We start from the raw sequence: 23535 nt of genomic DNA, 5'->3' as shown, positions 1-23535 counted from the left end.
AAAATTCGAAATTTTCACAGTCATCATCAAAATCAAATAAACTAATATAGCTATCGTACTCATCTTTTAACTTCGACTTAATGGCATTAAAACAACCATTTCAAGCTATAATTGAATTAATTTGAAGCATGATATCCAAAGATATCCCGGAAATTCTGATCTTAAAAAAAAACAGAATTTTTGTAAATTTTCAAATAAATTAAAATAACGATTATTGCTATTGCCTTCATCTTCGAACTTGGTCAAAAGAACATCCAAACAATTTTTTGAAGCCATCATTCAATGAATTCACAACATTTTTTAGTTATCGCGAAAAAAACATTTTTTGGAAAATTTAAAAAATTAAAAAAATTAATAAATAAATTAAATTTTAATTAATGGCGATAGGGCTTAACAATACCTATATATGAGGGGAAAAAAGATTCGATTCTATACATTCATTAGCAAACAATCGAAGAAAAATTTGTTTACATACGTACACACATACTTACATACGAACGGATACGGTCTAAAAATTACAATTTTCAACTTTTTGGGTCACAATGGGTCGACATAACAACCCAAAACTTAAATTTGAACGATTACAATGCTTCCATTCGGAAGTAAAAATCGGAAAAAGTGCAGCGTCGGGCTCATAAAATAATACCGTCTATGGCACATGTTTTTTTTTCTAGAATTCTTTCTCTAGAAATTTTCCCGTTTCTTTTCACTCCGCAATGCCAAAGCCTTAGTGACAGAATTAAGGAATAAAATGTCTCCATTGAGGACTCCCAACTGAAGATAGGACAATCGCGTACGATGCCCAGAAGGATGGTTGTTAACCGAAGCACCGGGCATGCATTAACAGTACTCGCCGGATGGTTTTACTCCGCTTCTTTGCCTCTCTTCCCTCCACCAGGTACTCCTGAGGCCCAAGGGGGCTCTTCCCATTCGACTCGTCTTCACGGTGTTTGTCGTTAACCATCAGTTCATCGCGAACCTTCGTCAAAATTGCATCATTACTCTGGAGCAATTGATCGACTGGTCGATAAGCGAATCGCGTGTGCATTGATTTCGTTGGATCTTCCTCTTGTACGTAATCAGGAACATGTGGCGATTACTCGTTGCTGGATTCTGCACGGTTTGTGATGTTTCAATTGTGTTTGAGGGACAAAAAATTGTTGAGTGAAAATTCAGTGAAGAATTTCAAGAATTTTACACCATTTTTTAAATTAAATAACAATGATGGGGTGTGGAAATTCGATGACGGATGATAGATGCATATTTTTGGTTTTCGAAAAATAATGAAGAATTGAGAAGTTATAGCTGAACAATCCACGAGGGTTTTTCTGTGGCGTTTGTGTGCAGATTTTGGTCACCCCAGTGGGCTGCAGCTCGCATTTTTCATTATTCATTATTCATCGAAAGGAAAAATGACCCTGTATCACTGTGAATTCAATTTTCACATTTAATGCAAAACCCCAATTCAGTGGTGGAGTGGTAGAACGAGATGCGTCAATTTCCCCAACGTTGAATTTTTTCTTAATTACAGAGATAAAAGGGATCTAGTTCTTACGGATATATCCGCAATTTGCGGGAGGTCATTCTTAATTTTTAGAAATCTATATCTAATTTTGAGGTATTTTTATCCCTAATATTTCTTGACTAGAAACTTTAGAAATTTTATCACTAAAAATTATGGTGAATATTCACATAGTTTAAATAGTATTTATGACATGCGTCAATTTCCCCAAAAGTAGATTTTTTTCTTGACTACAGAGATAAAAAGGTTCTAGTTTTTAAAGATATATCCGCAATTTGCGGGAGGTCATTCTTAATTTATAGAAATCTATATCTAATTTTGAGGTATTTTTATCCCTAATATTTCTTGACTAGAAACTTTAGAAATTTTATCACTAAAAATTATGGTGAATATTCACATAGTTTAAATAGTATTTATGACATGCGTCAATTTCCCCAAAAGTAGATTTTTTTCTTGACTACAGAGATAAAAAGGTTCTAGTTTTTAAAGATATATCCGCAATTTGCGGGAGGTCATTCTTAATTTATAGAAATCTATATCTAATTTTGAGGTATTTTTATCCCTAATATTTCTTGACTTGAAACTTAGAAATTTAATCACTGAACATTATAGTGACTATTCAAATAGTTTAAATATTATTTATTTCAAGCTACAGGCAAACGCCCATCGAAGCCTGCAGAAAGCTACACACCTAATACATAAAGTTACGTATGCAAACGGCAAATAATACTAAGTACAAACATTCTAAAATACACCGGCATTATTTACATTTCCATGGCATTATTCAGAAAAGAAGTTAAAAAATTCAGGAGTCACAGCAGTGTATCTATATTATCATTACTATAACCTTCACATTTATTAGAATAAACGATCAACCAAAAATGGAACCAATGGAATGTGATGACCATCGGGAGTATTTGTCTTTTATTTTATTTTCTTGGTGAGATTGTGATTTTTCCTAGTTACCTTTCAAGCATGTGGTAATAAAAAACCTTATGAAAATATTAAACACTGAGATGCTTATCAAGAACTCACCCGAACATGTCAAGTGGACATGTCTCTCGTTTTATCACTCGGCTGCAGAGTTTAAATTGATTTTCTCGAAATTCTTCTTTCTTCACGACATCTAAAATATTTGACACGTCTGATTAGATATTAGGAACACTAGCGCAGGACTACGAAGTGTCGAATATTCAATGCAGCGCATCGACAGCGACCGCAGATCTTCTGACAGCGAAAATAAAACGCCCGATTGGGTTCAAAGGCTCACCGCTATTTGCGGATGACAGAGCGGCGGATCCATTGACCGATATTCATTGTCAAATACGCCCCGAGCCGTCAGATCCTCAGGAGGACCATTACTTCTTGAAAGTGACGGATTTTGCGCGCTGTGGAATTCTCAAAAGAAATGTAAGACATGGAAATTCAGAAGAGAAAACATCAGGGGGAAGAAATAAGAATAAACGTAGAAATAAGAATAAACGGATAACAAAATCTACAGAAGATTATACGAAAATGAAAAAAAAAGTACTGAATAAGATGTAAAAATGGAGTGAAAATGCGGCAGAATTTATTGCATCCGTTTTTTTTCCAATTTCATAATTTTGAGTGGAAATGCCTAGAAGTGTCACGAAACATGATAAATGATGTCCCCATAATTCGAGAATTATTAACGCAAGCAGTGACAAAAAAATTGGTTTATCAAGAGATTTTCATTCGGACCAGCTATCATCTGGTTGTTATTTTTCAAATAAACATGATTTCATAGTGAATACCAGTTATTTCGGTTCCCGCACAAAATTCTTTGGGAAAAAAATCTTTGGAAAAAATTCTTTCAAAAAAAATTCCTCCGGAAAATTCCTTCAAAAAATATTCCTTCGGAAATAATTTTTTCATGCAATATTTCCTCCTGTAAAAATGCCTCATGCAATAATTCTTTCCCAGAAGCATGGGATAAAATCCTTTTGGACAGCATAATCTCTCCGAAAATCCCATAGTTAATTAAAAAAATATTTAATCAATATAAAAAAAATATTTCCATAGTTTTTTCTTCTCAAATTTTTTTTCCAAAGTAATTATTTGCCAAGTAATTTTTTCCAAAACAATTAGTTCTGAAAGAAGTTTTCCAAGGAATTTTTTCCAAAGGAATTTTCGGCGGACACCGATCTACGGAAAGCTCAATTTAAACATCGGTTTCATTTGAGCAACATTCAATTGATTACGTTTGGAAAGGGAAAAATTTATCCTTTGCCTCACATTTTCTATACAATTTCCAATAAAAATTCTTAGAATACAATTTTGCTCTTCGATTATCTAGATTAGAAAGTGTTCAACAGAATCGATGAAAAGCTAATGAAAGTTTCAGTGAAAGCTCAATAACAATTCAATGGAATTTTCTATCTAAGCGCTAGGCAACTATGAAACCTATGAAATTATTTGGCACATAAAGAAAAATATTGTAGTAGTAACCAACTCATAGAATTCGACACATCGAGAAAATATTATATTTCGCTACGCGTGCGAAAATATGCTATTTACTCTGAAATTAATGTTTTGTTCTACTTAAACTATGGAAATTAATAACTCTATAATTATTCATTGGATCTTTGTGTAAAATATGGTTGCTAAAGTTGATGGCTGATTGCAATTTTGTTCGTGAACTCAGAACGATGTACGTTAAGATGAAATAATATCCTTGATTTCGGAATGATTTATCCTCGCCAAGGGCTTGGAACAATAAATTCTATGTTTTTACATTTGTAGGGGTTTATTCACCTGAGAATATGGTTCCCGGCATTTCCAGGAGTTGTGATGCTGGCTGACCAGGAGTTGATACTCATGTGCAGACCTCCAGAGCCCACTTTGTTAAGGCACAAAGCTGCTGGCTTCGCAGGAACTTTGTAAGTCGATAGATTATGTATAAAAAGAAAAACGACATGCTTGACCGATAAATAATTTCCGAGGAAATTTGTTCACTTCTGACAAAAGTTATTGCTTTACAACACTAACTAGCAGCAAAAAATTCAGATGTTTACTGCCACCTCAATGGGTACTATGAAAATTACAATGTTTCGAATGCTTTGTATGAACGAGTATACATATTTTCTGTTCAAATTTCAAGTTGATATCTCGATTTTACACAAGCTAGCGTAATTGCAAAGTTTTTTATGAAAAAAACGGAAAAACGCAAATACCTCGAAGACTTTGTATGAACGGGTATATATATTTTGATTGATTTATATAGAAAACAACAAAACGAATATTTCGAAAAGAAAAAAATCGGAATCGGTCCACTAGTTTTGAAGATATTCGCGGAAAATGATTTAAAAACGAATCGCTTTTTCTCATAAACTGTTGGATCGATCGGGCTGAAATTTTATACAGACTTAGTTTTCATTAAGACCTATAATCTGACAACATTTCCGATTTTTTGGAATCACTTTAGCCGCTCAATTATTCAATTTTCAAAAAATTGACCACCGGGAAGGTCGCGGTGAACATGCTCACATGCAGACATGGTCGCCAAACTTCGTATTTTTACCTTTCAAACTATTCTACATCATTCCCAATAAAAATGAGAGAATGTGAAAATTGGACGATTACAGTGCTTCTATTCGGAAGCAAAAAGTTGAAGAAAAATTACCAAACAAGTCAACACAGAAAAATTTCCTAAAACCATAAACGAGTTGCTATAAACGAGTCACAATTTCTGCACTTGAAAAAATTATTGCGCAGCACCAGAAAACTTCTTGCGCAGCACCAGTAAAATTGACATGCAACACTGGAAAAATTATTGTGTAGCACTAGAAGAATTATCGTTCAGCATGTGAAAAATTATTTGGGGCACCATAATTCCACGCACGATTGCCGCACGAAAATTTTTTTTATGCTACACAATAACTTTTCCAAGTGTGCGGACTGTGACTCGTTTATGGTGCTTAGCACATGAATTTTTCTAGGAAATTTTTCTGTGTACATATAAAAGAAAGATGTTTGCAAAACTCCAATTGATTCATCATTTTCACACAATAATAGTTCGTTCCGTTGAGCATTACAGTGATAATCTTTGAAGGTTTAATCATTATTACAGTCCCCACGGCGCTCGTGTCTCAGGAGTAGTTGAAGAAACCCCGGGCAGACTCGAATACGAAGTTGCATTGTACAGAGAAGCAACCGGAAATAGTTCAGAGAATGCCCTAGGATCGGAGGCTGTGGACCAAGCGGTTCCCATTGGCACGAAGCTGCAATTACGTGCGAGAATAAGTCCCGAGAGTGCTTGGGGGTACATTAAACTGCTCGAAGTCACTGTTAGCCCTGATCCTGACCAGCCACATGCACCTGGAAGTGTTGTACTCGTTAAGGAGGGCTGTAGAAATCGAGATTTTGCCTCGATTATTCCACACCAGCCTGCCAGGTATCGAGAGAGGAAGAATGAAGTTTTTCTTGACTTTGAGGCGTTTTTGCTTAGTTCTATGAGGGAAAGGTCGACGCTCTGGATTCATTCACAGATCAAAGCCTGCATGGAACCTCATGACTGCCAACCGGTGAGTGGGAGGGGTAAAATGGACGAAGCTCCGCTTTGCTCCGCGTCATGACAAAAAATATTATTCGTCATACGGCCAAAAAAAACTTTTCTGACGAATATGATTGCAGCCCTCGCCTTCGACTCGTACTGCGAACCTCATATTTGCCAGAAAATTTTTTTTCGGCCTAATGACGAAATATACTATTGTAATAATGAGTAGACCTTGAGTTAGATGTTCATCACGTTACTGTTGAGTTTATTCTAGTCTCAAAAAAATCAATGTCAATCTTTTTAGATGAAGATTAGATTAATTCTTCTTCTAAATATTGACAACGGACTATCATGCTTTCTTCAATATTGATTTATCTCTGTAAATTCAGGACTTTTGTTTGGATTTATTCGAACCATCTGGTCACGGAAAGAGGAAAAGACGAGCCGCCGGATTCGTCGAGGAGACCAACGAGAATGGAATACCAAAGGCGGAGAATTACCTGAAGAAATACAATGACACGACGCAGTTCACGAAGATCAAGGAGAATATAGAGTACACTGTCATGATGCCAAGTGGTAAGTTGCCCTCAATATTCGGTACACAGAGAGACGAAGTTTCTGGTTTTCAAAGACAAAACCTACTGGATTTCAGTTAAATTCCTCTGAGAATCAGAGAAAAAGTTGTAGTTCTCAGTAATTTTTCACTGAAATCCAACACCGATGGTCACGCACGAAAAGATTTAATAAAAAATCCTAGCAAATTCGGTAGATAATTCGATTGGATTTCTATTGAACTTTCTATCAGTTTTTGGCCGATTCTATTGAAATAATCAGTCGAAAATATTCTATAGAAAAATCGAATTCCATTGACTTTTTCTATAGAATATTTTCGACTGATATATCTTCATTTGACTACTAATGAAGACTATTAATGGTCTACTCATTTCAGGGGGACTGATATAACTTAAATTTTGAAAATTAAAATCTGAAATAAATTCAAAATAAAAGTGAATAGGAGTAGAAACGTTCTAGTTGTGTTATAGAAAAATCGAATTCCATTGACTTTTTCTATAGAACGTATTCTATTAAGATATTTTCAGTAGTAATACCCCGAGAGCTTCAAAATGATCGGTTATTTCCCGATAGCTTCGTTGCAAACAAACGAGAGTGTCAAGTTTTTTAGGTTTGAAAATCCCGAGCGCGAAGCGCGAGGAATTTTCCTACAAAACTTGACACGATCGTTTGTTTAGCGAATACGCTAGGTTTTTCCATCAAATTTTTTCATAAGGGGTATTTAAATCAAGGCACTTTGGTGATGGAATCCAGTTCTTTGGGTTCTTAAAATAAGAACCGTTGGGTACTGAAATCAAAAACCCTGGGGTTCTTTATATAAACATCTTGAAGTCCTTAAAGTAGTATGAACATAACTTAAATTTTGAAAATTAAAATCTGATATAAATTCAAAATAAAAGTGAATAGGAGTAGAAATATTCGAGTTGTGTTTGTGGTCAATTGGCAGTCAAGTATTATTGATAATAATGAATCTAGATGTACAAAAATAACGGAGAGTCTTATGAGGAGATAAAGTTTCCGAGGTTATGGAGAAGATTAGAATCTAGAAAAAATCTTTAAAAAATTAGAAAAAATAAATAAAAATGGATGGCCTAATATAAAAATTATCGTCAATGTCAAATTTTTGTAATAAATGGTTTATGTTTTTGTGTGCTCCAAATGGCGTGTTACGTCGAAACACCCTAGTCAAATGAGAGACTATTATTCAACACTCCGTTCCTCGCGCTATGAGGGACGCGCCGCGCTTTTTCCAATTTTTTAAATTACACTGCAGTTAAGCTTGAGAAAAAATTTGAAAAAATTTAACATCTAATTTTGAAGTATCTGAAAGCCCTATCAATGAAAATATCCGCCAAAAATATCATAAGTAGTTGAATTTTCCAATTATCATTCCGAAACTCCGGGCCGTATACCGTGTATAAGGCGAATTTTCAGAAAAACATGGCAACATTGAGCTTCAATATATAATTAAGGGTAACACTGAACACAAAAAATCTCACGGGAATTCAGATTATTTTTTCAGATTTCTCCTAGATTTTTCAAATTTACCAGTATGTCGATTTATGCCGGTGCAGTGAAAAATTATCGTTATTAAGGTATATCCTTAGAAAAGAGGTTTTTCTTACGATTGTTGGCATGCTCTTCATAGATAATGTTGATAATATTTTTCAGTTATTGACAAAAAATCCAACCAGTTGTACTGCACAGTTTAGGAGATAATAAATAATGAAATGCGGACTTCTCTAGCACGCGAGGTGTAGGCCAAATGGGGTTATGGGTCGCTCCGAACTCGATTGTTTCATTTTATGAGAAAACGGTTCTTACGATGTTCTTGAAAAACTAATCCGTGATAGATTGGTAAATGCCGAATAGCGTGAATTTTTTGTAAAATTTTGTACTACATAGTTACTGCGATATTCACCGTACTCTAAAAATGGAAATTTTATGGAATCATTCCTTATTTGAGTCAAAATATTAATTAACAAATACTTTCTTATTTGATTCAAACAATTATTGTTGCCTGCATCAACCACACATAAGAATAAAAAAACTCAATAACTTATGAGAGTGCAATAGATTAAGTTATTTAAAATTTTATCCGGAAATCCAGGGGGACTAACTTTTGGGTCCGACTGTCTTGGGATATAACTTAAGGATGTTCTACACCCTTTCTGCCAAAATTCACGTTTTTTTAATTTTTCTGGCAAACTTATGATGGAATTGACGTGAAAAAATATAACGTTTTTGCGTTTTGTCATTATTTAATGACTGACGAAATTTTAAGGTGGTGCGAACATTTTCCTGCGTTTTCTCTAAACTTTTAAAAAGAATCACAAAACTGTAGAAAAAACGCATGAAAATTATCGCACCACTACGCAACTTCGTAAGCCATTAAAGAATGACAAACCACAAAATCGTTATATTTTTTCACGTCACTCCCATCGATAATTTGCCAGAAAAATGAAAACAACGTCAATTTTGGCTAAAAGGGTGTCGAACATCCTTAACCCTAGTCTGGTCACCAAACGCGACCCTGCGAATCGGTCACCTCCGCTGGGATTCCCCGCCGTGTTATTTAGGCTCTAGCGTTACCGAATACACTCTACACTCCCGGGCGCGTTTACCGAGTATCCGGCAACGTCGCATAATGGGAAATTTTGTTTAACATGGGAAAAAATAATTCATCTGTTCGAAATAATTTGTTCTAAAAACTACTATAATTCGTTAGACACTTCAACTGATAAAGTCAATTTTTTGGAATTTTTCCGGTTAGCCAGTCGATTGTAATTACAGAAAAACGACGCGGGGTGGGGTTTCCTTCACATGGTGACCAATTTAGAGTTAATCAACTAATAATTTTTCATTTGGTTCAAATAGTTATTGTTACCTGCATCAACAACACATGAGAATACAAAAACTCAATAACTTATGAGAATGCAATAAATTAAGTTATTTAGAATTTTCTCCGAAAATCCATAGGGACGAACTTTTGGGTGGTATTGTCTGGCGATATGCCTTAATTATGATGTGACATCACAACTACAGCAATCCCCTCTCCTCCCGCACTCCGTCGCGAGTCGTCTCAAATTACGGAACCTCCTCCCCTCAAACGCGTGACGCAATATTTGAATGCCCCCAACAGTTCTTATTTTAAGAACTAAGGATTCTTGATATTACCAACCAAGCCTTCGGCTCGGATTATAAAACCACATCCGCCAGATAATACTTTTATCGCCTGATGACATAATATACTATTTTTACAATTAAAAAAATCGTCTGATTGACCTAGATCTCTACGATAAAGCGGCAGTCGGCTTTGAAGGCAGTTGCGGAAATTTTCTGTACGTAGCCACTGGCCTTGGAATACTTCTCGTGTTCTCAGCATTTATCATGTGTTATCTGGCCTCACGTCTGCACAGTCTGGCGTCAAGTGTACCTCAAAATAAAACCATCGATGATTTGGTGAGAGACAGAGCGAGAAAATTCTGCGAACCGACGCCTGGTTACACTGGTCGCTCAACTGTGCAATAATCTTAGACTCTTCGTACCTAGATAATATCTCGTCCATGAGAGAGAGTGGAGAACAATGGGAATACCTGTACTGCTTCTTACGATTCTTCGTCTGGGAATTAGTATTGCATAGTTGCAAAACTCGGAAACTTGAAAATCCCTGCAAAAAAATCTTGTCCCCGGTTGTTGCGATCCCATTTGTTTAGTCGTGTAGTTGGTCAGCCTTCGCCTTCGGCTCGGACGCCAAGTCTACACGAGTGAAAACCCCCATCACAACAGCCCGGAATTATGTGGGAAATTAATTTCGTCACAACATAGTCTAAATATTTTTCTTGTACGTAAAGTAAAATTTTTTACATTGTGATGAAAAATAGGGTTCGACACTTGTGGGAAATGTGTTCTTTGACCCTTGGGAGGATAGCACTCCTCTTCAACGCTAAACGCCTCAAACGGGTAAAAAACACTTTTACATACTCGTATCGAAATATACTATTTAAGGCCCGGGTGTACTATCTTTCGAACATTATCTCGATGTTTTTTTTCATCTTTCGTCATCTGAAATTGTCAATTGAGTCCTGCATCATGCCGAAGTTTTCAAAAATTATGAATGAATAATTAAAAAAAAGTAGAAGAAATTCTTAATTTTTTCAAAGAGCATTTTTAATTTATGTTCAGAATAAGTTAAATAACAAGAAATTGAAAAATGTATCTGATTTACGGTGACAAATTGCGGCCTGTCACCCAATATCATGCAGGGGAAAGACTGATTTCGTAAATCTTTTCCCACACTGCACAGAGACATTTATTGCGGAAAAGGCTCTTTGAAAAAAGTTGTAATATTTTAGACAATTCCCACTTTTTTCAACTCATTCTGAATCTCAATTAAAAACGCTCTTTCAAAAAGTTCAGAATTTTTTCTTTTATTTTTTATCATTCTATCATAATTTTTGGGAATTTCTACATGATGTACCACTCAATTGACAATTGTGGATTACGAAAGATTTTAAAAAATCCCGATAGCATTCGAAAGATAGTACACTTGCGCCTTAAGCTCTTCCCTGAGCTCCAACATCTATCCATGTTGTCCCGCCCTCTCACTGTAACAATAATTAAATACTTCATGCACATTGCACATTTAGCATTGAAAATTTCCAACTGGAACTTTTAGTAGAAGTTCTTAAGAATTTTAAATGTCCACGAATTCATGAGTAATGAACTAAAAAGGTCATGCCTTTGTTTCTACTTGTTTTTGAGGAATACCTCTAAATCTAGCAGAGATTTCCTTTTCGGAGAAGATCCTCAAAAAATTTCGCTATTCCTCTTAGATTCAGAGATATCCTACTCGAAATGATGGTGAGATCAACCTATAAAGTTCTACCTCTTCACTATTGAATTTTCAGACTTTCACAGAAAATTATACTGGAATGGAACTGAATTCTCCTGACGCGTCAAATATGCATGTTGAATCATTCATTGCAATGAAATTCCATTAATTTTTCTGACAAAATAAGAAGACTCTGAATCTTCCCTAGGAATAGGAAATCTCATTTATCATGGATTGATGGAGTCATAAAATTATTGAAGAACTGCTATTCAGTGCTCCATGAGAAATGTTTTGAGGAATACCTCTAAATCTAGCAGAGATTTCCTTTTCGGAGAAGATCCTCAAAAAATTTCGCTATTCCTCTTAGATTCAGAGATATCCTACTCGAAATGATGGTGAGATCAACCTATAAAGTTCTACCTCTTCACTATTGAATTTTCAGACTTTCACAGAAAATTATACTGGAATGGAACTGAATTCTCCTGACGCGTCAAATATGCATGTTGAATCATTCATTGCAATGAAATTCCATTAGTTTTTCTGACAAAATAAGAAGACTCTGAATCTTCCCTAGGAATAGGAAATCTCATTTATCATGGATTGATGGAGTCAAAATGATTGAAGAACTGCTATTCAGTGCTCCATGAGAAATGTTACATGCATTGGCAATTTACAGCCAAGAATTTGATAACTTGACGTGAATTCTGAGAATCTTTTACTAGAAATTTCATGCAGAAATTTTCAACAGGAGAAGAGGGTAAAACAGAAGCCTTTGACTTCTTTTCAATATTAAGGGAGGACTCCTATGAGTTTTTAAATATCACGGGTTGCCTTAGTGAAGATTTCCATATATTCTCTTTATATTCGATATATGCAAAGACGGATTTACTGTGGAAATAGTCATTATTTATTGTCCGTTAGCCGTGTATAGACGTCTGAAATGATATAATCGAAACAACGATGTACACTGTTACAAAAAAATTAAATTTCATAGTGCAGTTGACTGCTAATTTTCAGGACAGTGGGACGGTAAAATTGCAGAATTTTAAGCAGCATAAAAGAGAATTCCTTAATTTATTTGAATTTCCAATCTAATATGAATATTCAATGCCAAATTACTTTGAATTTTCAGTGAAATATGAAATTTCATGATTTTTTCCCCCTAAATCGCATTCAGTGCCACTGTCCTGAAGATTCAAGAATATATTTACCGGAATTTTCTGGGTTTCTATTCATTTTCAGGGAAAAATAGAACCGAAATTTACAGTTCTCTTTGATTTTTCCACGAAATTCTGAATTTTTAGTGACGAAATTCATTGAAGTTTCAATAATAATTAAATTCGATGAAAATTTCCAAAAAGTGTACCGGAAAATTCAGACAAAATTTTTTTACAGTGTAGTGCCCTCAATTTTTGAGATAGACAACTTTTATTTTTCTCCAGAATTTTTCGCAAAATGTGCAGAAAAACAATTATAAATCTCTTTTTTTAGTTTTGAAATCTTAATCAAGATAAATGTTCCAATACTTCATACGATTTTTTATATAAAAAAAATGAATTCTGCTATTGAGGAGTCAAATATTGACAACAGCATTTCGTAAAATTTGAGAGAAAAAAAGTATTCCATCTTAAAAATTCAGCAGACTGGACTTTTTTCAATTACATTGTTTTAGACTTCTGTTTGAATTGTAGACATTTTTTAAACATTAAAGTAATATCAACATAACTCGAATTTTGAAGATTAAAACCTGAACGAAATTCTAAACGAAAGTAAATACACCTTTGGCATTTTAAAATTGTTTTTTCTCGTTACACTCAGTGATTCAACTGAAGTCTATTCGAACTACTTTGATAATCCGCAGCATTGAACGTTTATAGTAGTCTTTCCTCAATAACTCATTGAATTTTCCAGGAAATTAGATAACTTTTTTTCAATAAGAAGCGCATTCCTTTCCCGTTGGAATAAGCCTACACTGAGCTCCATTGATAAATTCTCCTTGAAGAAGTGAAAAGGATCCCTTTTACCCCAGGCCCTCTTGCTCCACTCTCCATTGCTCACGAGTCAAATTAGGATTAAAGTTTATCATCACCATCATCAACTCATCATCTTACTTCAATATTTCACCAAGAGCAATGCTATAACGCGACCTGATGGGGATCAAGTGAGCGATACACTCGCTCATTAATTCATCACTATTATTTCCCTTCACTCGAGAAAGTGGAGGAGATTTTAAGACTTAGGATGGGGCTGGTTGAAGGTCAATATCTCACTTTGTAAATATCTTATCATTTGCCGTATTTATTTCTTTGCACACCAACAGAAAAATTTCAGAAGTTCACAGCAATTCCGAGAGAATTCCTCTTCATGGGGATAATTGTCCGTTTTGATAATTTTCCTGTGGTGTGCAATCAGGAAATTATATCGACGTTTTTCATGGTCAAGCATTCGTGTCTTCGGGCTATTAAAGTACTCTGGAATGCTTCACGCTCGTGAGAATTGTCGAAGGTTGATTACATTAGTAGTAAATGACATTGTACTGTATTAATATTAAATAGGAGTATTAATTGATATCTACAACATCAGAGAGATATGTCCTGACATTTATTTCTTCCCTTATTCGATTATTTATGTCAAATTATCTATAAATTATGGAAAAAAAAATCGCGAATTTTTTTTTTTTTCGAATTAAAAAAACCATTGAAAAACCACAAATTCAAAAACACTTGACAATTTTTTACGTTTTTGACCATTTTCATTAAATACATGAAATTATAAAATTATGAATGTTTTCACATATTAATATTTTCAAAGTCTAAACAATTTATTTCAATCATTTCTTCAGTAAGAAAAAATTGTAGCAAATCTCCCTGTCATACGAAATTCACTGAATTGTCATGGAATTCATACAGAAAGATATCACGTGCACAACAGAAATTTTTATTTCACATCATCCGTTTCAATTCTCTAAGTATTTAATGTATGATAATTTATGGAATAATAAAGTAGAGCAGTATTGAGCGACTTCAGTTTTATTCAATGAACACTTGACTGTTTTCTTTGGTACTTTTTTATCTCATGAAAATTCCTTTCCCCATAATTCGAAAGAATATCTCTCAAGTGTGTCCATTAGATTTATTCATTAATTTATGTAATACAATAATCAAGTCTTTTTTTGATCGATTTGAGTGATAACTCGAAAGAAACTTTGCAGATCAAATTTCATTGTCAATAAATTAAAAAAAAAATGTTCTAGTAATCTCTCTCGTGACATAAGATATTTACAGTAATTTAGAGATGATCAATAACTCTTGTCTTTGAGATTTAAAGGAAATAAATTGAGATTTTTCTCTATTCTTTATATGCATTCTGGTGTCTCCTTTTTTTGCGAGTTGACGTGGACTTCGTAAACTGCCAACTCTTTTTTCTCCTTCTTTAAATTTCTATCCTCGAATCCCAACCTGCAATTTAAACGCTGAATAAACACGTAATATCACTGGATTTATCTACACTCGAAAAACGAGACACAATGATTAAACATCAAAGAAAAAATAATGGATTTGAAATTCAAATTGAAGATGTAAATTAGTCGATGGATTTTTTTTTATTTCGTTGTATGCTCTCCAGAATATCATCTCGCAGTTTTGCAATTGAAATAAGAAAATCAAACGATGAAAAATATTTGATTTACGGAAGAGAGTGACACATGTAATGAAAGAAAAAATCGAAAACATGTACAACGCCATTTTCTTATTTCAATTATTCCAGAAAATGTGTGTTTGATCGTGTGATTGATAAATTAAGCATTAAACACAATAAATGAAGAGAAAAATGTAGTATTTATTTCGAAAAATAGAATTCTCTCGAGCAAAGAAAAAAATGAATATTACAAAAAAAATTATCGGATGCATTATCGGATGGTCAAGCTCTTAACTATTGCATAAAGCTCGTCAGACCTAAGGAGAGGTAAGGGAAAAATGATGCATACAATTTGTATGATTTTTTAACTGAATTAAATTAATAAATGATGGGTAAGTGTTGTGGTTCCAAAAAACAACGACGTAAATACAAAACAAATAAAAAATAACAAGTGCAATATTCGCAGGTAAACAATTACATTATTACATTTTGTGGACCCAGCGACACTCCGGAGATGCAAAAAAAACGGATTTGGGAATTTATGTACAATTGATCAATAAACTAAACTTTCTTTTGCATCTCTCAATTTAACAATCAACCTGATGACAATCCTACCTGTGCAAAATGATCCTCTCAACGATTTTTTCTGTGGTTATGTCATTACCACTGTCAAGAATTTTGAATTTATTCTGTCGTTTGGGCTCTGCATAGGGATCAGCACCATCTTCACAGGTGGGTATCGGGGTTTGTCCATGGCATACGATTGAGACGTTAAAATGCTCCATAAGTTCCTTGGTTACTTCGTATGGAGCTCCAATGACAACTTCATTGACATACTGCACAGAAGAAAAACAATGAAAAAATTAACAAAAACATGTTTGAATAATTCATATCAAGGATCATCGATTGAAGACTTCATGAATCATTAATAGCTGAAACAATCAATTGAATGAAAGAACGTAATAAAAACGGCACTGAAAAGAAAAAAACATGTTGTCAAACAAGTCTTGTTTGAAAATTTTCAAGAATAAAGGATTTTGAACTGAAACTTTGCGGATTGTAATTCTGAAATGAACATTTATAGTCGCAAAATTAAATTCGGTTGTTCCAAGTTATTGTTATTTTCTGTGCAAGCGAAAACTGTCATTTATAACAGTACACTGTTTGCAATTTTTCGCAGAAATTTCCGGTACACTTTTTGGAAATTGTCATCAAGTGATGTTTCACTGAAATTTAAAGGAATCTCGTCATTGAAAAGACACAATTTGATAGAAAAAACTAATGGAAACTGTAAATTTCAGTTCAATTATTCCATAAAAATTGATAGAAATCAGAAAAATGGAAAAAGGTGGAATTCTATTGACTTTTTCTATAAAAATTCTGTTCGAAATTTTCTGCAAAAAAAAGGATCGGCCAAATCTCATAGAATTTTCAATGGAAGTTTCCTATAGAAAATGTCCAACAGGAAAAGTTCAATAGAAAAAGATGAAATTGTACTGATTTTTTCTATGAAATTTCTATTTGAAATTTTCTAGAACAAAAGGACCGGCAAAAATTCGTAGAATTTTCAATGGGAGTTTAGTATAGAAAATGTCCGAGAGGAAAAGTTCCATAGAAAAAGATGAAATTGTACTAACTTCTTCTATAAAATTTCTATTCGAAATTTTCTGTTCAAAAGAAAATAATTGGCCAAAAACTCATAGAATTTTCAATGGAAATTGAATAGAAATCCAATATCAAAATACAATGCTTCCATTCAGAAGCAAAAATAACTAATAATACTTGAACGCTCACAAGACCTCAACTGAGTTAAGCAAGTCTTGTGTCAAAACATGTTTTTTTTCTATCAATATGGAAAACGACCAATATCGAAAACGACCTCACCTTGCATGCAAGCACACTCAGCACTCTCTCATGTAGATTCATAATAGGATAATTTCCGTATTTGTATCTATTGACAGCGGGGTCGGTGTGTAGGCCAACGATTAAGTAATCTCCCTCTTTCTTAGCAACTTCCAGAAAGTCAAGATGGCCCACATGGAACAGATCGAAAGCCCCAGCGACGTAGATAATTCTATCGCCAGGTTGAGGGCTCTTCCCATCGCTGAATTGAATAATCTTTTGGGTCGTCGGAAGAAACTGCGAGCAGCCGGTCCACGGACTCCTGGCTGTTTTGTCCTGCCCCATGCTTTTGCTCGGCTCTCTGTCCACACTGTATTCACTTTCACCCCGCCTGAAGTGCTGACGGGTCATCAGGAGCATACGACCTACTAGGTCTGTCGTTGAGACTCCTGCGGTTCTCTGAACTTCCCTGGAAATTTATACAATGTATTTTGTTGTTTTTGCGGACCATAGGGGGGATTATCCAGTGTTCGAACGAATAAGATTTATTCTAGACCAGTGATTGAACAGATGAGAGCGTTTCATGAAGCTTCATACAATTGAAGTACATTATATTGTTTTTTTAAATCATCTTTCGAACGTTATCTCGATTGTTTTTCCATGTTTATAATGTAAAATATATCACAATTTCCATTGGATTTTATATCACGCAGGAGTCCCTAAAAATTATGATTTTACAACCAAAAGAAGTAGAAAAAAAAATGAACATTTTCAGAGCATTTTTTCAGAGCTTTTTTGATAAAGATTAAGAAATAAGTCCGATAGAGAGGAAATAGTGAATGGATAATTTATCATGGTAACTAACGATCTGACAGCCATTGACTACTGTGACAAATGACGATCTAACAGCCATTAGATAAATTAAATTATTAATTTGCCATTTCTTCCCTATTGGATTTATTTCCTAATATTATTCAACAACGCTCTTTGAAAATGTTCAGCTTTTTGCTTCCGAATGGAAGCATTGCAATCGTTCTATTTTTCGATTTTCTAATTTTGCTTGGAAACGATGCAGAATGGTCTAAAACGTAAAAATACGAAGTTTGACCACCCCGTGTGCATCTGATGGTCAATTTTTATAAAATTGGAGAATTAAAGGACTAAAATGATTCCGAAAAATCTGAAATATTGTCAGATTATAGGTATTAATGATGACTAACTCTATGCTCAATTTCAGCCCAATCGATCCAGCTGTTTTCGAGAAATCGCCATTTGTTTCTAAATCGTTTTTCGCAAATATCTCGAAAACTACTCAACCGATTTCAATTTTTTTTTTCAAAATATTCGTCTTGATGTCCACTATCTCAAACAATCAAAATGTATGTGCCCGTTCATGCAAAGTTTCCGAGATATTTTTATATCTCGGCTTTTCCCTCAAAATGCTTATTTGCACTCTAATTTTCGAAAAAATCGATATATTCACTTGAAATTTCGCATGAAGTTTCCTCTCTGCATTGAAATATTTGGTACTGAAAATTGGCTAAATCAGATAATTAGTTTGGGAGGTATTCAAGTTTGTATCTGAATATATTTTCTTGTATATCTCATCAACTACTCAACCGATTTCAATTTTTTTTTCTTCAAAATACTCGTCTTGTTTGTAATGTCCTTCCTTTTCTTTTATTATTCCTATCCTTTTCTAAATCTTTTTTCGCCATTTATTCATCTCTTTTTGCTTCCGAATGAAAGCCTTGTATTTGAGCGATTTTTCGATTTTCTAATTTTGATGGCAAATGGTCTAGAATGTTATGAAACGTGAAGAAATGATGTTTTTAGGGTCATGTCTGTATGTATGTGTGTGATAACTTGGGTTTTTGGTGAATCTGCTGTAGTTCACCTGTATCGACCAGCCTCCTTCACAAGGTGATATGTATCGACCCCATCAGCAGTCACCGTAATGTCATCCCCATGCACGCAAAAATCACAGTTGTACTTGTCCAGTGTCTCCAAGGTCGTGACGTAAGGGGCGCCTTCCACTACCTCATCCACCCATTTTATTCCCCTCACCATTTTGTACCTGTTTGAATAAACAACAATCATTCGATATTTTCATTCGTTTTTATTCATGAATGTAAGGGAACTTCGTCGCTGACTTTATGGAATATTTCCCTGTTTCAAGTTGGTGCACGTGCGACCGATAATTAGAGAAAGGCGACTGTCACGAGTGTTTGCTGCCCTATTTCTACTTCGGTTTGTTTTAAGTCATTCTCATTTTTCAATGTTTACATTCAGAAAGCATTTTCTTCAGGTTTTTTATTCTCAACTAAAAACACGCACAAATTTTTCACTTTTCAAATAATCAATCGTGTTATCTGCTTCATGTTGATAAGAATTTTAGGCCCGGTTTCACGGGCTCCAGTTAGGGAAAATGTAAATTTGGAAGTTCGACGGATTATTCTACCGGGGGGAGTATCTAAAATTTATCACAGGAAGGAAACGAGAAATTGATTAACACCAGGATTAAATCAGTGTTAACTCAAATGAGGGTAGGGCATACATAACAAATTATCCTTCAGGCTAAATATTCAAATTGATGTCCCCTAGCAAATGATTCACCACGAGAATCAATTTTACCCTAGGGCTTACTTATTTGATACGATCAGGCCTTAATTCACCAACCCAAGTTGATTATCCAGATATCAACTTGATAATACGCAGCAAACGTAGGCCTTACTATGAAGTTATGCGGGATTCAATATTTTAAAATAGGGGGCTTCGCCCTTCCAATATTCTTGGGTTCGTTAAGATGTTCGTATTGTATAGAAAAAAAATTGATAGAATGATTGATCTCCTTCCTTAACATATGAGAGCTTTTATCCAAAAATTAAATTTCGTGATGTTTATTGTAAATTCACCTTGGTTTCGATTGTTCTATCACTATTGGTCAAGTGAATGAAACTATTCATGTACTATTTCAAAGGGTGTTTGTTGTTATAGAACGTGGAAATCAGGGGAATTGGAATTTAAAAAATTACGACATATATTGATCCCAAGCAATTTGACTAGCGCGCGCAGAGTGCGCGTCCCGCCTAGTCACTCAAAAAATTGTCATCAAAATGGAATTAGTCAGGGCTCAAAAAATAGATAACAATACCCTCTTGATTCTAACAGAATATGATGGGGGATGAACAATTCGCTGTCGGGTTACAGTACATTGTTTCTGCAATTTGAAAGAGAAAATTGTTTTTTTCATGATAAATGAGGGTTTGAAAAGTATATTTCAATGCCTTCTTAATCAAGTTGAAAAATAATGAGAACAGCATCATTGCTTATCAAGTTACACAATACCGTCATGAGCTTTTTATATAAAAATCTCTATCTCTATTAAACTTAGGTACCAGTCTATTATGTTGAATCCTTATTCATATTGATTCATGGTCCCGATTAACTTCTGACACAACCTGGGTTGAACTCTGGCAAAATCCTGAATAAACCCTTATTGAACCCCGGCTATACACTGACTAAACCTTGATTAAACCTTGATTGAACCAGGAATGGCCATCAATCTTCCAATTCTTCAATATTAAAAAAATTTCCGATTTACGTTGATCAAGGTTTAAATATACTAATCGAAAGTAAAAAATACTAAAATAATGGATAATCTAAATTTCCAAGTGATAGTGAATTAAATATGTAATAATTAAATACGGATCTGCAAATTTTCCATTAACTAAATAATACTAAATCTCTTATACGGGATTTCCAATTATCCAAATAATCATCAATCTTCCTAGCTAAATTACTGATTAATAAATAATTCGGAATTTGAATACTTAAAGTGATCATTATTTCAATAATTAAAATTTAAGAGTGATATTAACTAGTTGACTACTTAATAATTTAACGGCAATTATAATTTATGGATATGGCTATCCCTAGATTAACCCTGGACTAAAAACGAATTCGAGTCTTGAGAGGATCTGAATGTAGAATTATTTAGCAGAACAAAATAATACCCATAATTTTTGTGACATTTCAATTGATGATAGTACTATGACATGAAAAAAAGAAGAAGATAATAGTGAATTAATTAAGAGAAGAGAATCCATTTAAGAGCAAACTGGTAATTTATCATCAACAATAACAATATTCATTTATTTAAAAAATGCAACTGTCCTCTTGTTCTAACTTGTATCATAAATTTATCTTTGCTCACTACACTCAACGACTTACGTGGAGTTCAAAAATACTACTTTAATGGACCTGATATTGAGTTCAGGAGGGGGATAAGTGACATTTCACACGATTAACATTTCATTTATAATAAATATTTTCCATTCAAGTCCATTGATATATAAATCGGGCAATTAAAACGCCCTGCCATCAATATATTCCAGCCATAAATAATTTAGTGACGACGCCCATCCCCTCCGCTAATGACCAGTAAAAATCGTTTACAACTGGTGTTTTAAATGTACCAGCATATATTTCACGATATTGATTAACGTGGAGTCCCATTGTGGAGGTTCACAGGTCTATAGTTAATAAGATAGACACGGAAATGAGGGTCAAGGATCCAGGATTTCCTCACTCGATTGTGCTATCGTAACTGGGTATTTTCCACACTCATTCACACATTGTGTCCCCTCAAGTCCACGATACGACAATTAGTGTAGTCCATTGACATTATTTACCTCTCCTCCTGGGTGAAAACGGGGGGTCCTTTGTGCTTGGATATTTCCTCGTCTGTGTGGACACCGACTACCAAATAATTACCCAAGGCCTTGGCTTGTCGTAGGGAGTTTGCATGGCCGAAATGCACCATATCGTAACTATAACAAAAATTAAATCCTCATGCTGTAAAATTTGTACAAAAAATGAAATTCAGTCCTTTTTCGCATGCATGGGGATATCAACGAATTCAGTGAACTTGCATTATCACAACACATTAATTTCTTTATTCATGAATTAACGCTCATTCTCCTTATTCTGAAATATTGCTGACTTGAGTCAGCAATATCTTATGCATTTTTCCTTTTTTTGTCTCCGACGATTTATAATGAATGGATGATCTAAGGTATTCTACTATTCTTTACACATTTAGTGCAATAGTTTCACCTTGATTTCCACTTTTTCGTATTTCTCGCTCCATAAAAAAGGTTATTACGAAAATGTCGTTATCTCCTTTAGATTCGGAGATATTCCTGGAAAACTCAACTAAGGCTAAATGGACTTTTAAAATTCGCAGGCTATTGGAATGAGATGTGTCATACATTGAAGATCGATTATATACGTCTAAAAATGAAAAAAAAAATTGTTTATTATTCGTTTACTCCGCAGAGGCTTAAAATGATAAAAATAGCCCAGGCCCTCCAATTTTTGAGGTACAGAGATTTCTTTTTTTTCCAAATTCTTGAAAAAATGTGTGCAATAACAATAACGAGTGAGTTTTTTGAAATTCAACTCCTACACACCTCATTTCGTTATTTTTTTAAATAAAAAATTGCACCATTCATGTAAAATAGCCCGAAAAATGTTTCTGAAAGAATCAAGAATATATTTTAAATATTTTAAGGATAATTTTTCTGCCTATTTTACGTGACTATCGCAAATTTTTAGGGGAGGTTGGGGTAAAATGGACACTTTTGATTTTTTTAAAAATATTAGTGACGGGTTGAAATGTTGATGAAGTTTAATCTTTCTTTTTCAAAACAAAGAACAATTGTTTCCCTTTGTGATGATCCTAAGCTGAGCTCTATTGATACATTTGTTTCTGAGTTATGAATAATTTTAAAAAAATCTAGTGTCCACTTTACCCTACCCTCCCCTATATTAAACAAAAGGAAATTAGATGTGCGTAATTGTTATTGTGCACATTTTGTCAAAAATTTTGAAAAAAACCTCTGTACCTCAAAAATTGGAGGCCCTGGACTATTTTTAACATTCTAAATAATTTTTAATTTTAATTTTTTTGCACAAATTATTCGTTTTTAGACATATATAATCGACCTTCAATGCGTGAGAAACCTCACTCCAATAGCCCACAACTTTCAAAACTCATAGTAGTCTCACCTTAAACCCTTTTACCGCTTTGCTACTGAATTTACTTTATACTTTATGGAGTTTAGTTTTTTTCTTTATTTATTATTATTTCCTCTGCACCTGACCGAATGTGGCCCAACACCACCATCATCGTTACTCATTTTCATTTATTCCGATGCTCTTTCGACTGATTAAGTGACACGTCAAGAGTGACTCATCATTTTCACGTGGAGAAGTCCCCCTTCTTTTATGAATTTTCATTATTGCCCTGGTCTCAAGATTGGGTATCCATATTTGCGGTATGTCAAACCCACGTGAATGTTTTTATCTGTCAATAAATTGCGGAAAAATACGAGAAAATGGGATTGAAACGTACCAGCCATCGCACCACACACGAACTTCCTTTCGTTCCTCAGTCATAATTGGAGATTTAACGTTAATTATTGATTAAAAATTGCGTCGATGAGTTTTATTCGGAATCCGGGCACTTCAGGAGGGTTAGGAAACGGGACTCCTCAACGCTCGGGCTTCCACGACTCACTGGTGGTCATACTGCGCACGTCAGACATG

General features: G+C 34.3%; 2 protein-coding genes across 5 annotated transcripts; one reads left to right on the top strand and one right to left on the bottom strand.

The window, feature by feature from the left end:
• The first annotated feature begins 1087 nt into the window (after positions 1-1087).
• On the top strand, positions 1088-10142 carry LOC107037284. The gene is made up of 6 exons (XM_015255754.1): positions 1088-1120; positions 2675-2932; positions 4286-4422; positions 5613-6066; positions 6428-6614; positions 9901-10142. The coding sequence occupies exons 1-6, from the start codon at positions 1088-1090 to the stop codon at positions 10140-10142; spliced, it is 1311 nt and encodes a 436-aa protein (XP_015111240.1).
• Positions 10143-13723: 3581 nt separating this feature from the next.
• Positions 13724-23535, bottom strand: LOC107037325 (ethanolamine-phosphate cytidylyltransferase). 4 transcript variants are annotated; one of them, XM_015255825.1, is made up of 6 exons: positions 23342-23534; positions 21618-21755; positions 18821-19000; positions 16966-17392; positions 15697-15917; positions 13724-14903 (listed from the first exon to the last, which is right to left on the bottom strand). In XM_015255825.1, exons 1-6 carry the CDS (start codon positions 23383-23385, stop codon positions 14801-14803), a joined length of 1113 nt encoding a protein of 370 aa, XP_015111311.1. In that variant the 5' UTR covers positions 23386-23534; the 3' UTR covers positions 13724-14800. The 4 variants fall into 4 exon arrangements, with proteins under 4 accessions (XP_015111311.1, XP_015111312.1, XP_015111314.1 ...); XM_015255826.1 differs by lacking the exon at positions 23342-23534 and adding an exon at positions 22996-23152; XM_015255828.1 differs by having other exon boundaries at positions 14834-14917; positions 23342-23535.

This window comes from Diachasma alloeum, unplaced genomic scaffold, assembly GCF_001412515.2.
Source record: "Diachasma alloeum isolate Michigan unplaced genomic scaffold, Dall2.0 Dall_scaffold_00216, whole genome shotgun sequence".
Lineage (NCBI taxonomy): Eukaryota > Metazoa > Arthropoda > Insecta > Hymenoptera > Braconidae > Diachasma > Diachasma alloeum.
This window is presented reverse-complemented; position numbering and strand designations above follow the sequence as displayed.

What these genes read in the sequence shown, in the direction of transcription:
- LOC107037325 (XM_015255825.1), bottom strand. Translation starts at nt 23,385, where the DNA reads ATGACTGAGGAACGAAAGGAAGTTCGTGTGTGGTGCGATGGCTG. An exon ending in CGTGTGTGGTGCGATGGCTG is followed by an intron (nt 21,756 to 23,341) that starts GTACGTTTCAAT and finishes TTTTTGTTATAG; the next exon opens with TTACGATATGGTGCATTTCG. An exon ending in GAGAGGATCATTTTGCACAG is followed by an intron (nt 14,904 to 15,696) that starts GTAGGATTGTCA and finishes TTTAAATTGCAG; the next exon opens with GTTGGGATTCGAGGATAGAA.
- LOC107037284 (XM_015255754.1), top strand. Translation starts at nt 1,088, where the DNA reads ATGTGGCGATTACTCGTTGCTGGATTCTGCACG. An exon ending in TCGTTGCTGGATTCTGCACG is followed by an intron (nt 1,121 to 2,674) that starts GTTTGTGATGTT and finishes ACGTCTGATTAG; the next exon opens with ATATTAGGAACACTAGCGCA. An exon ending in GCTGGCTTCGCAGGAACTTT is followed by an intron (nt 4,423 to 5,612) that starts GTAAGTCGATAG and finishes TCATTATTACAG; the next exon opens with TCCCCACGGCGCTCGTGTCT.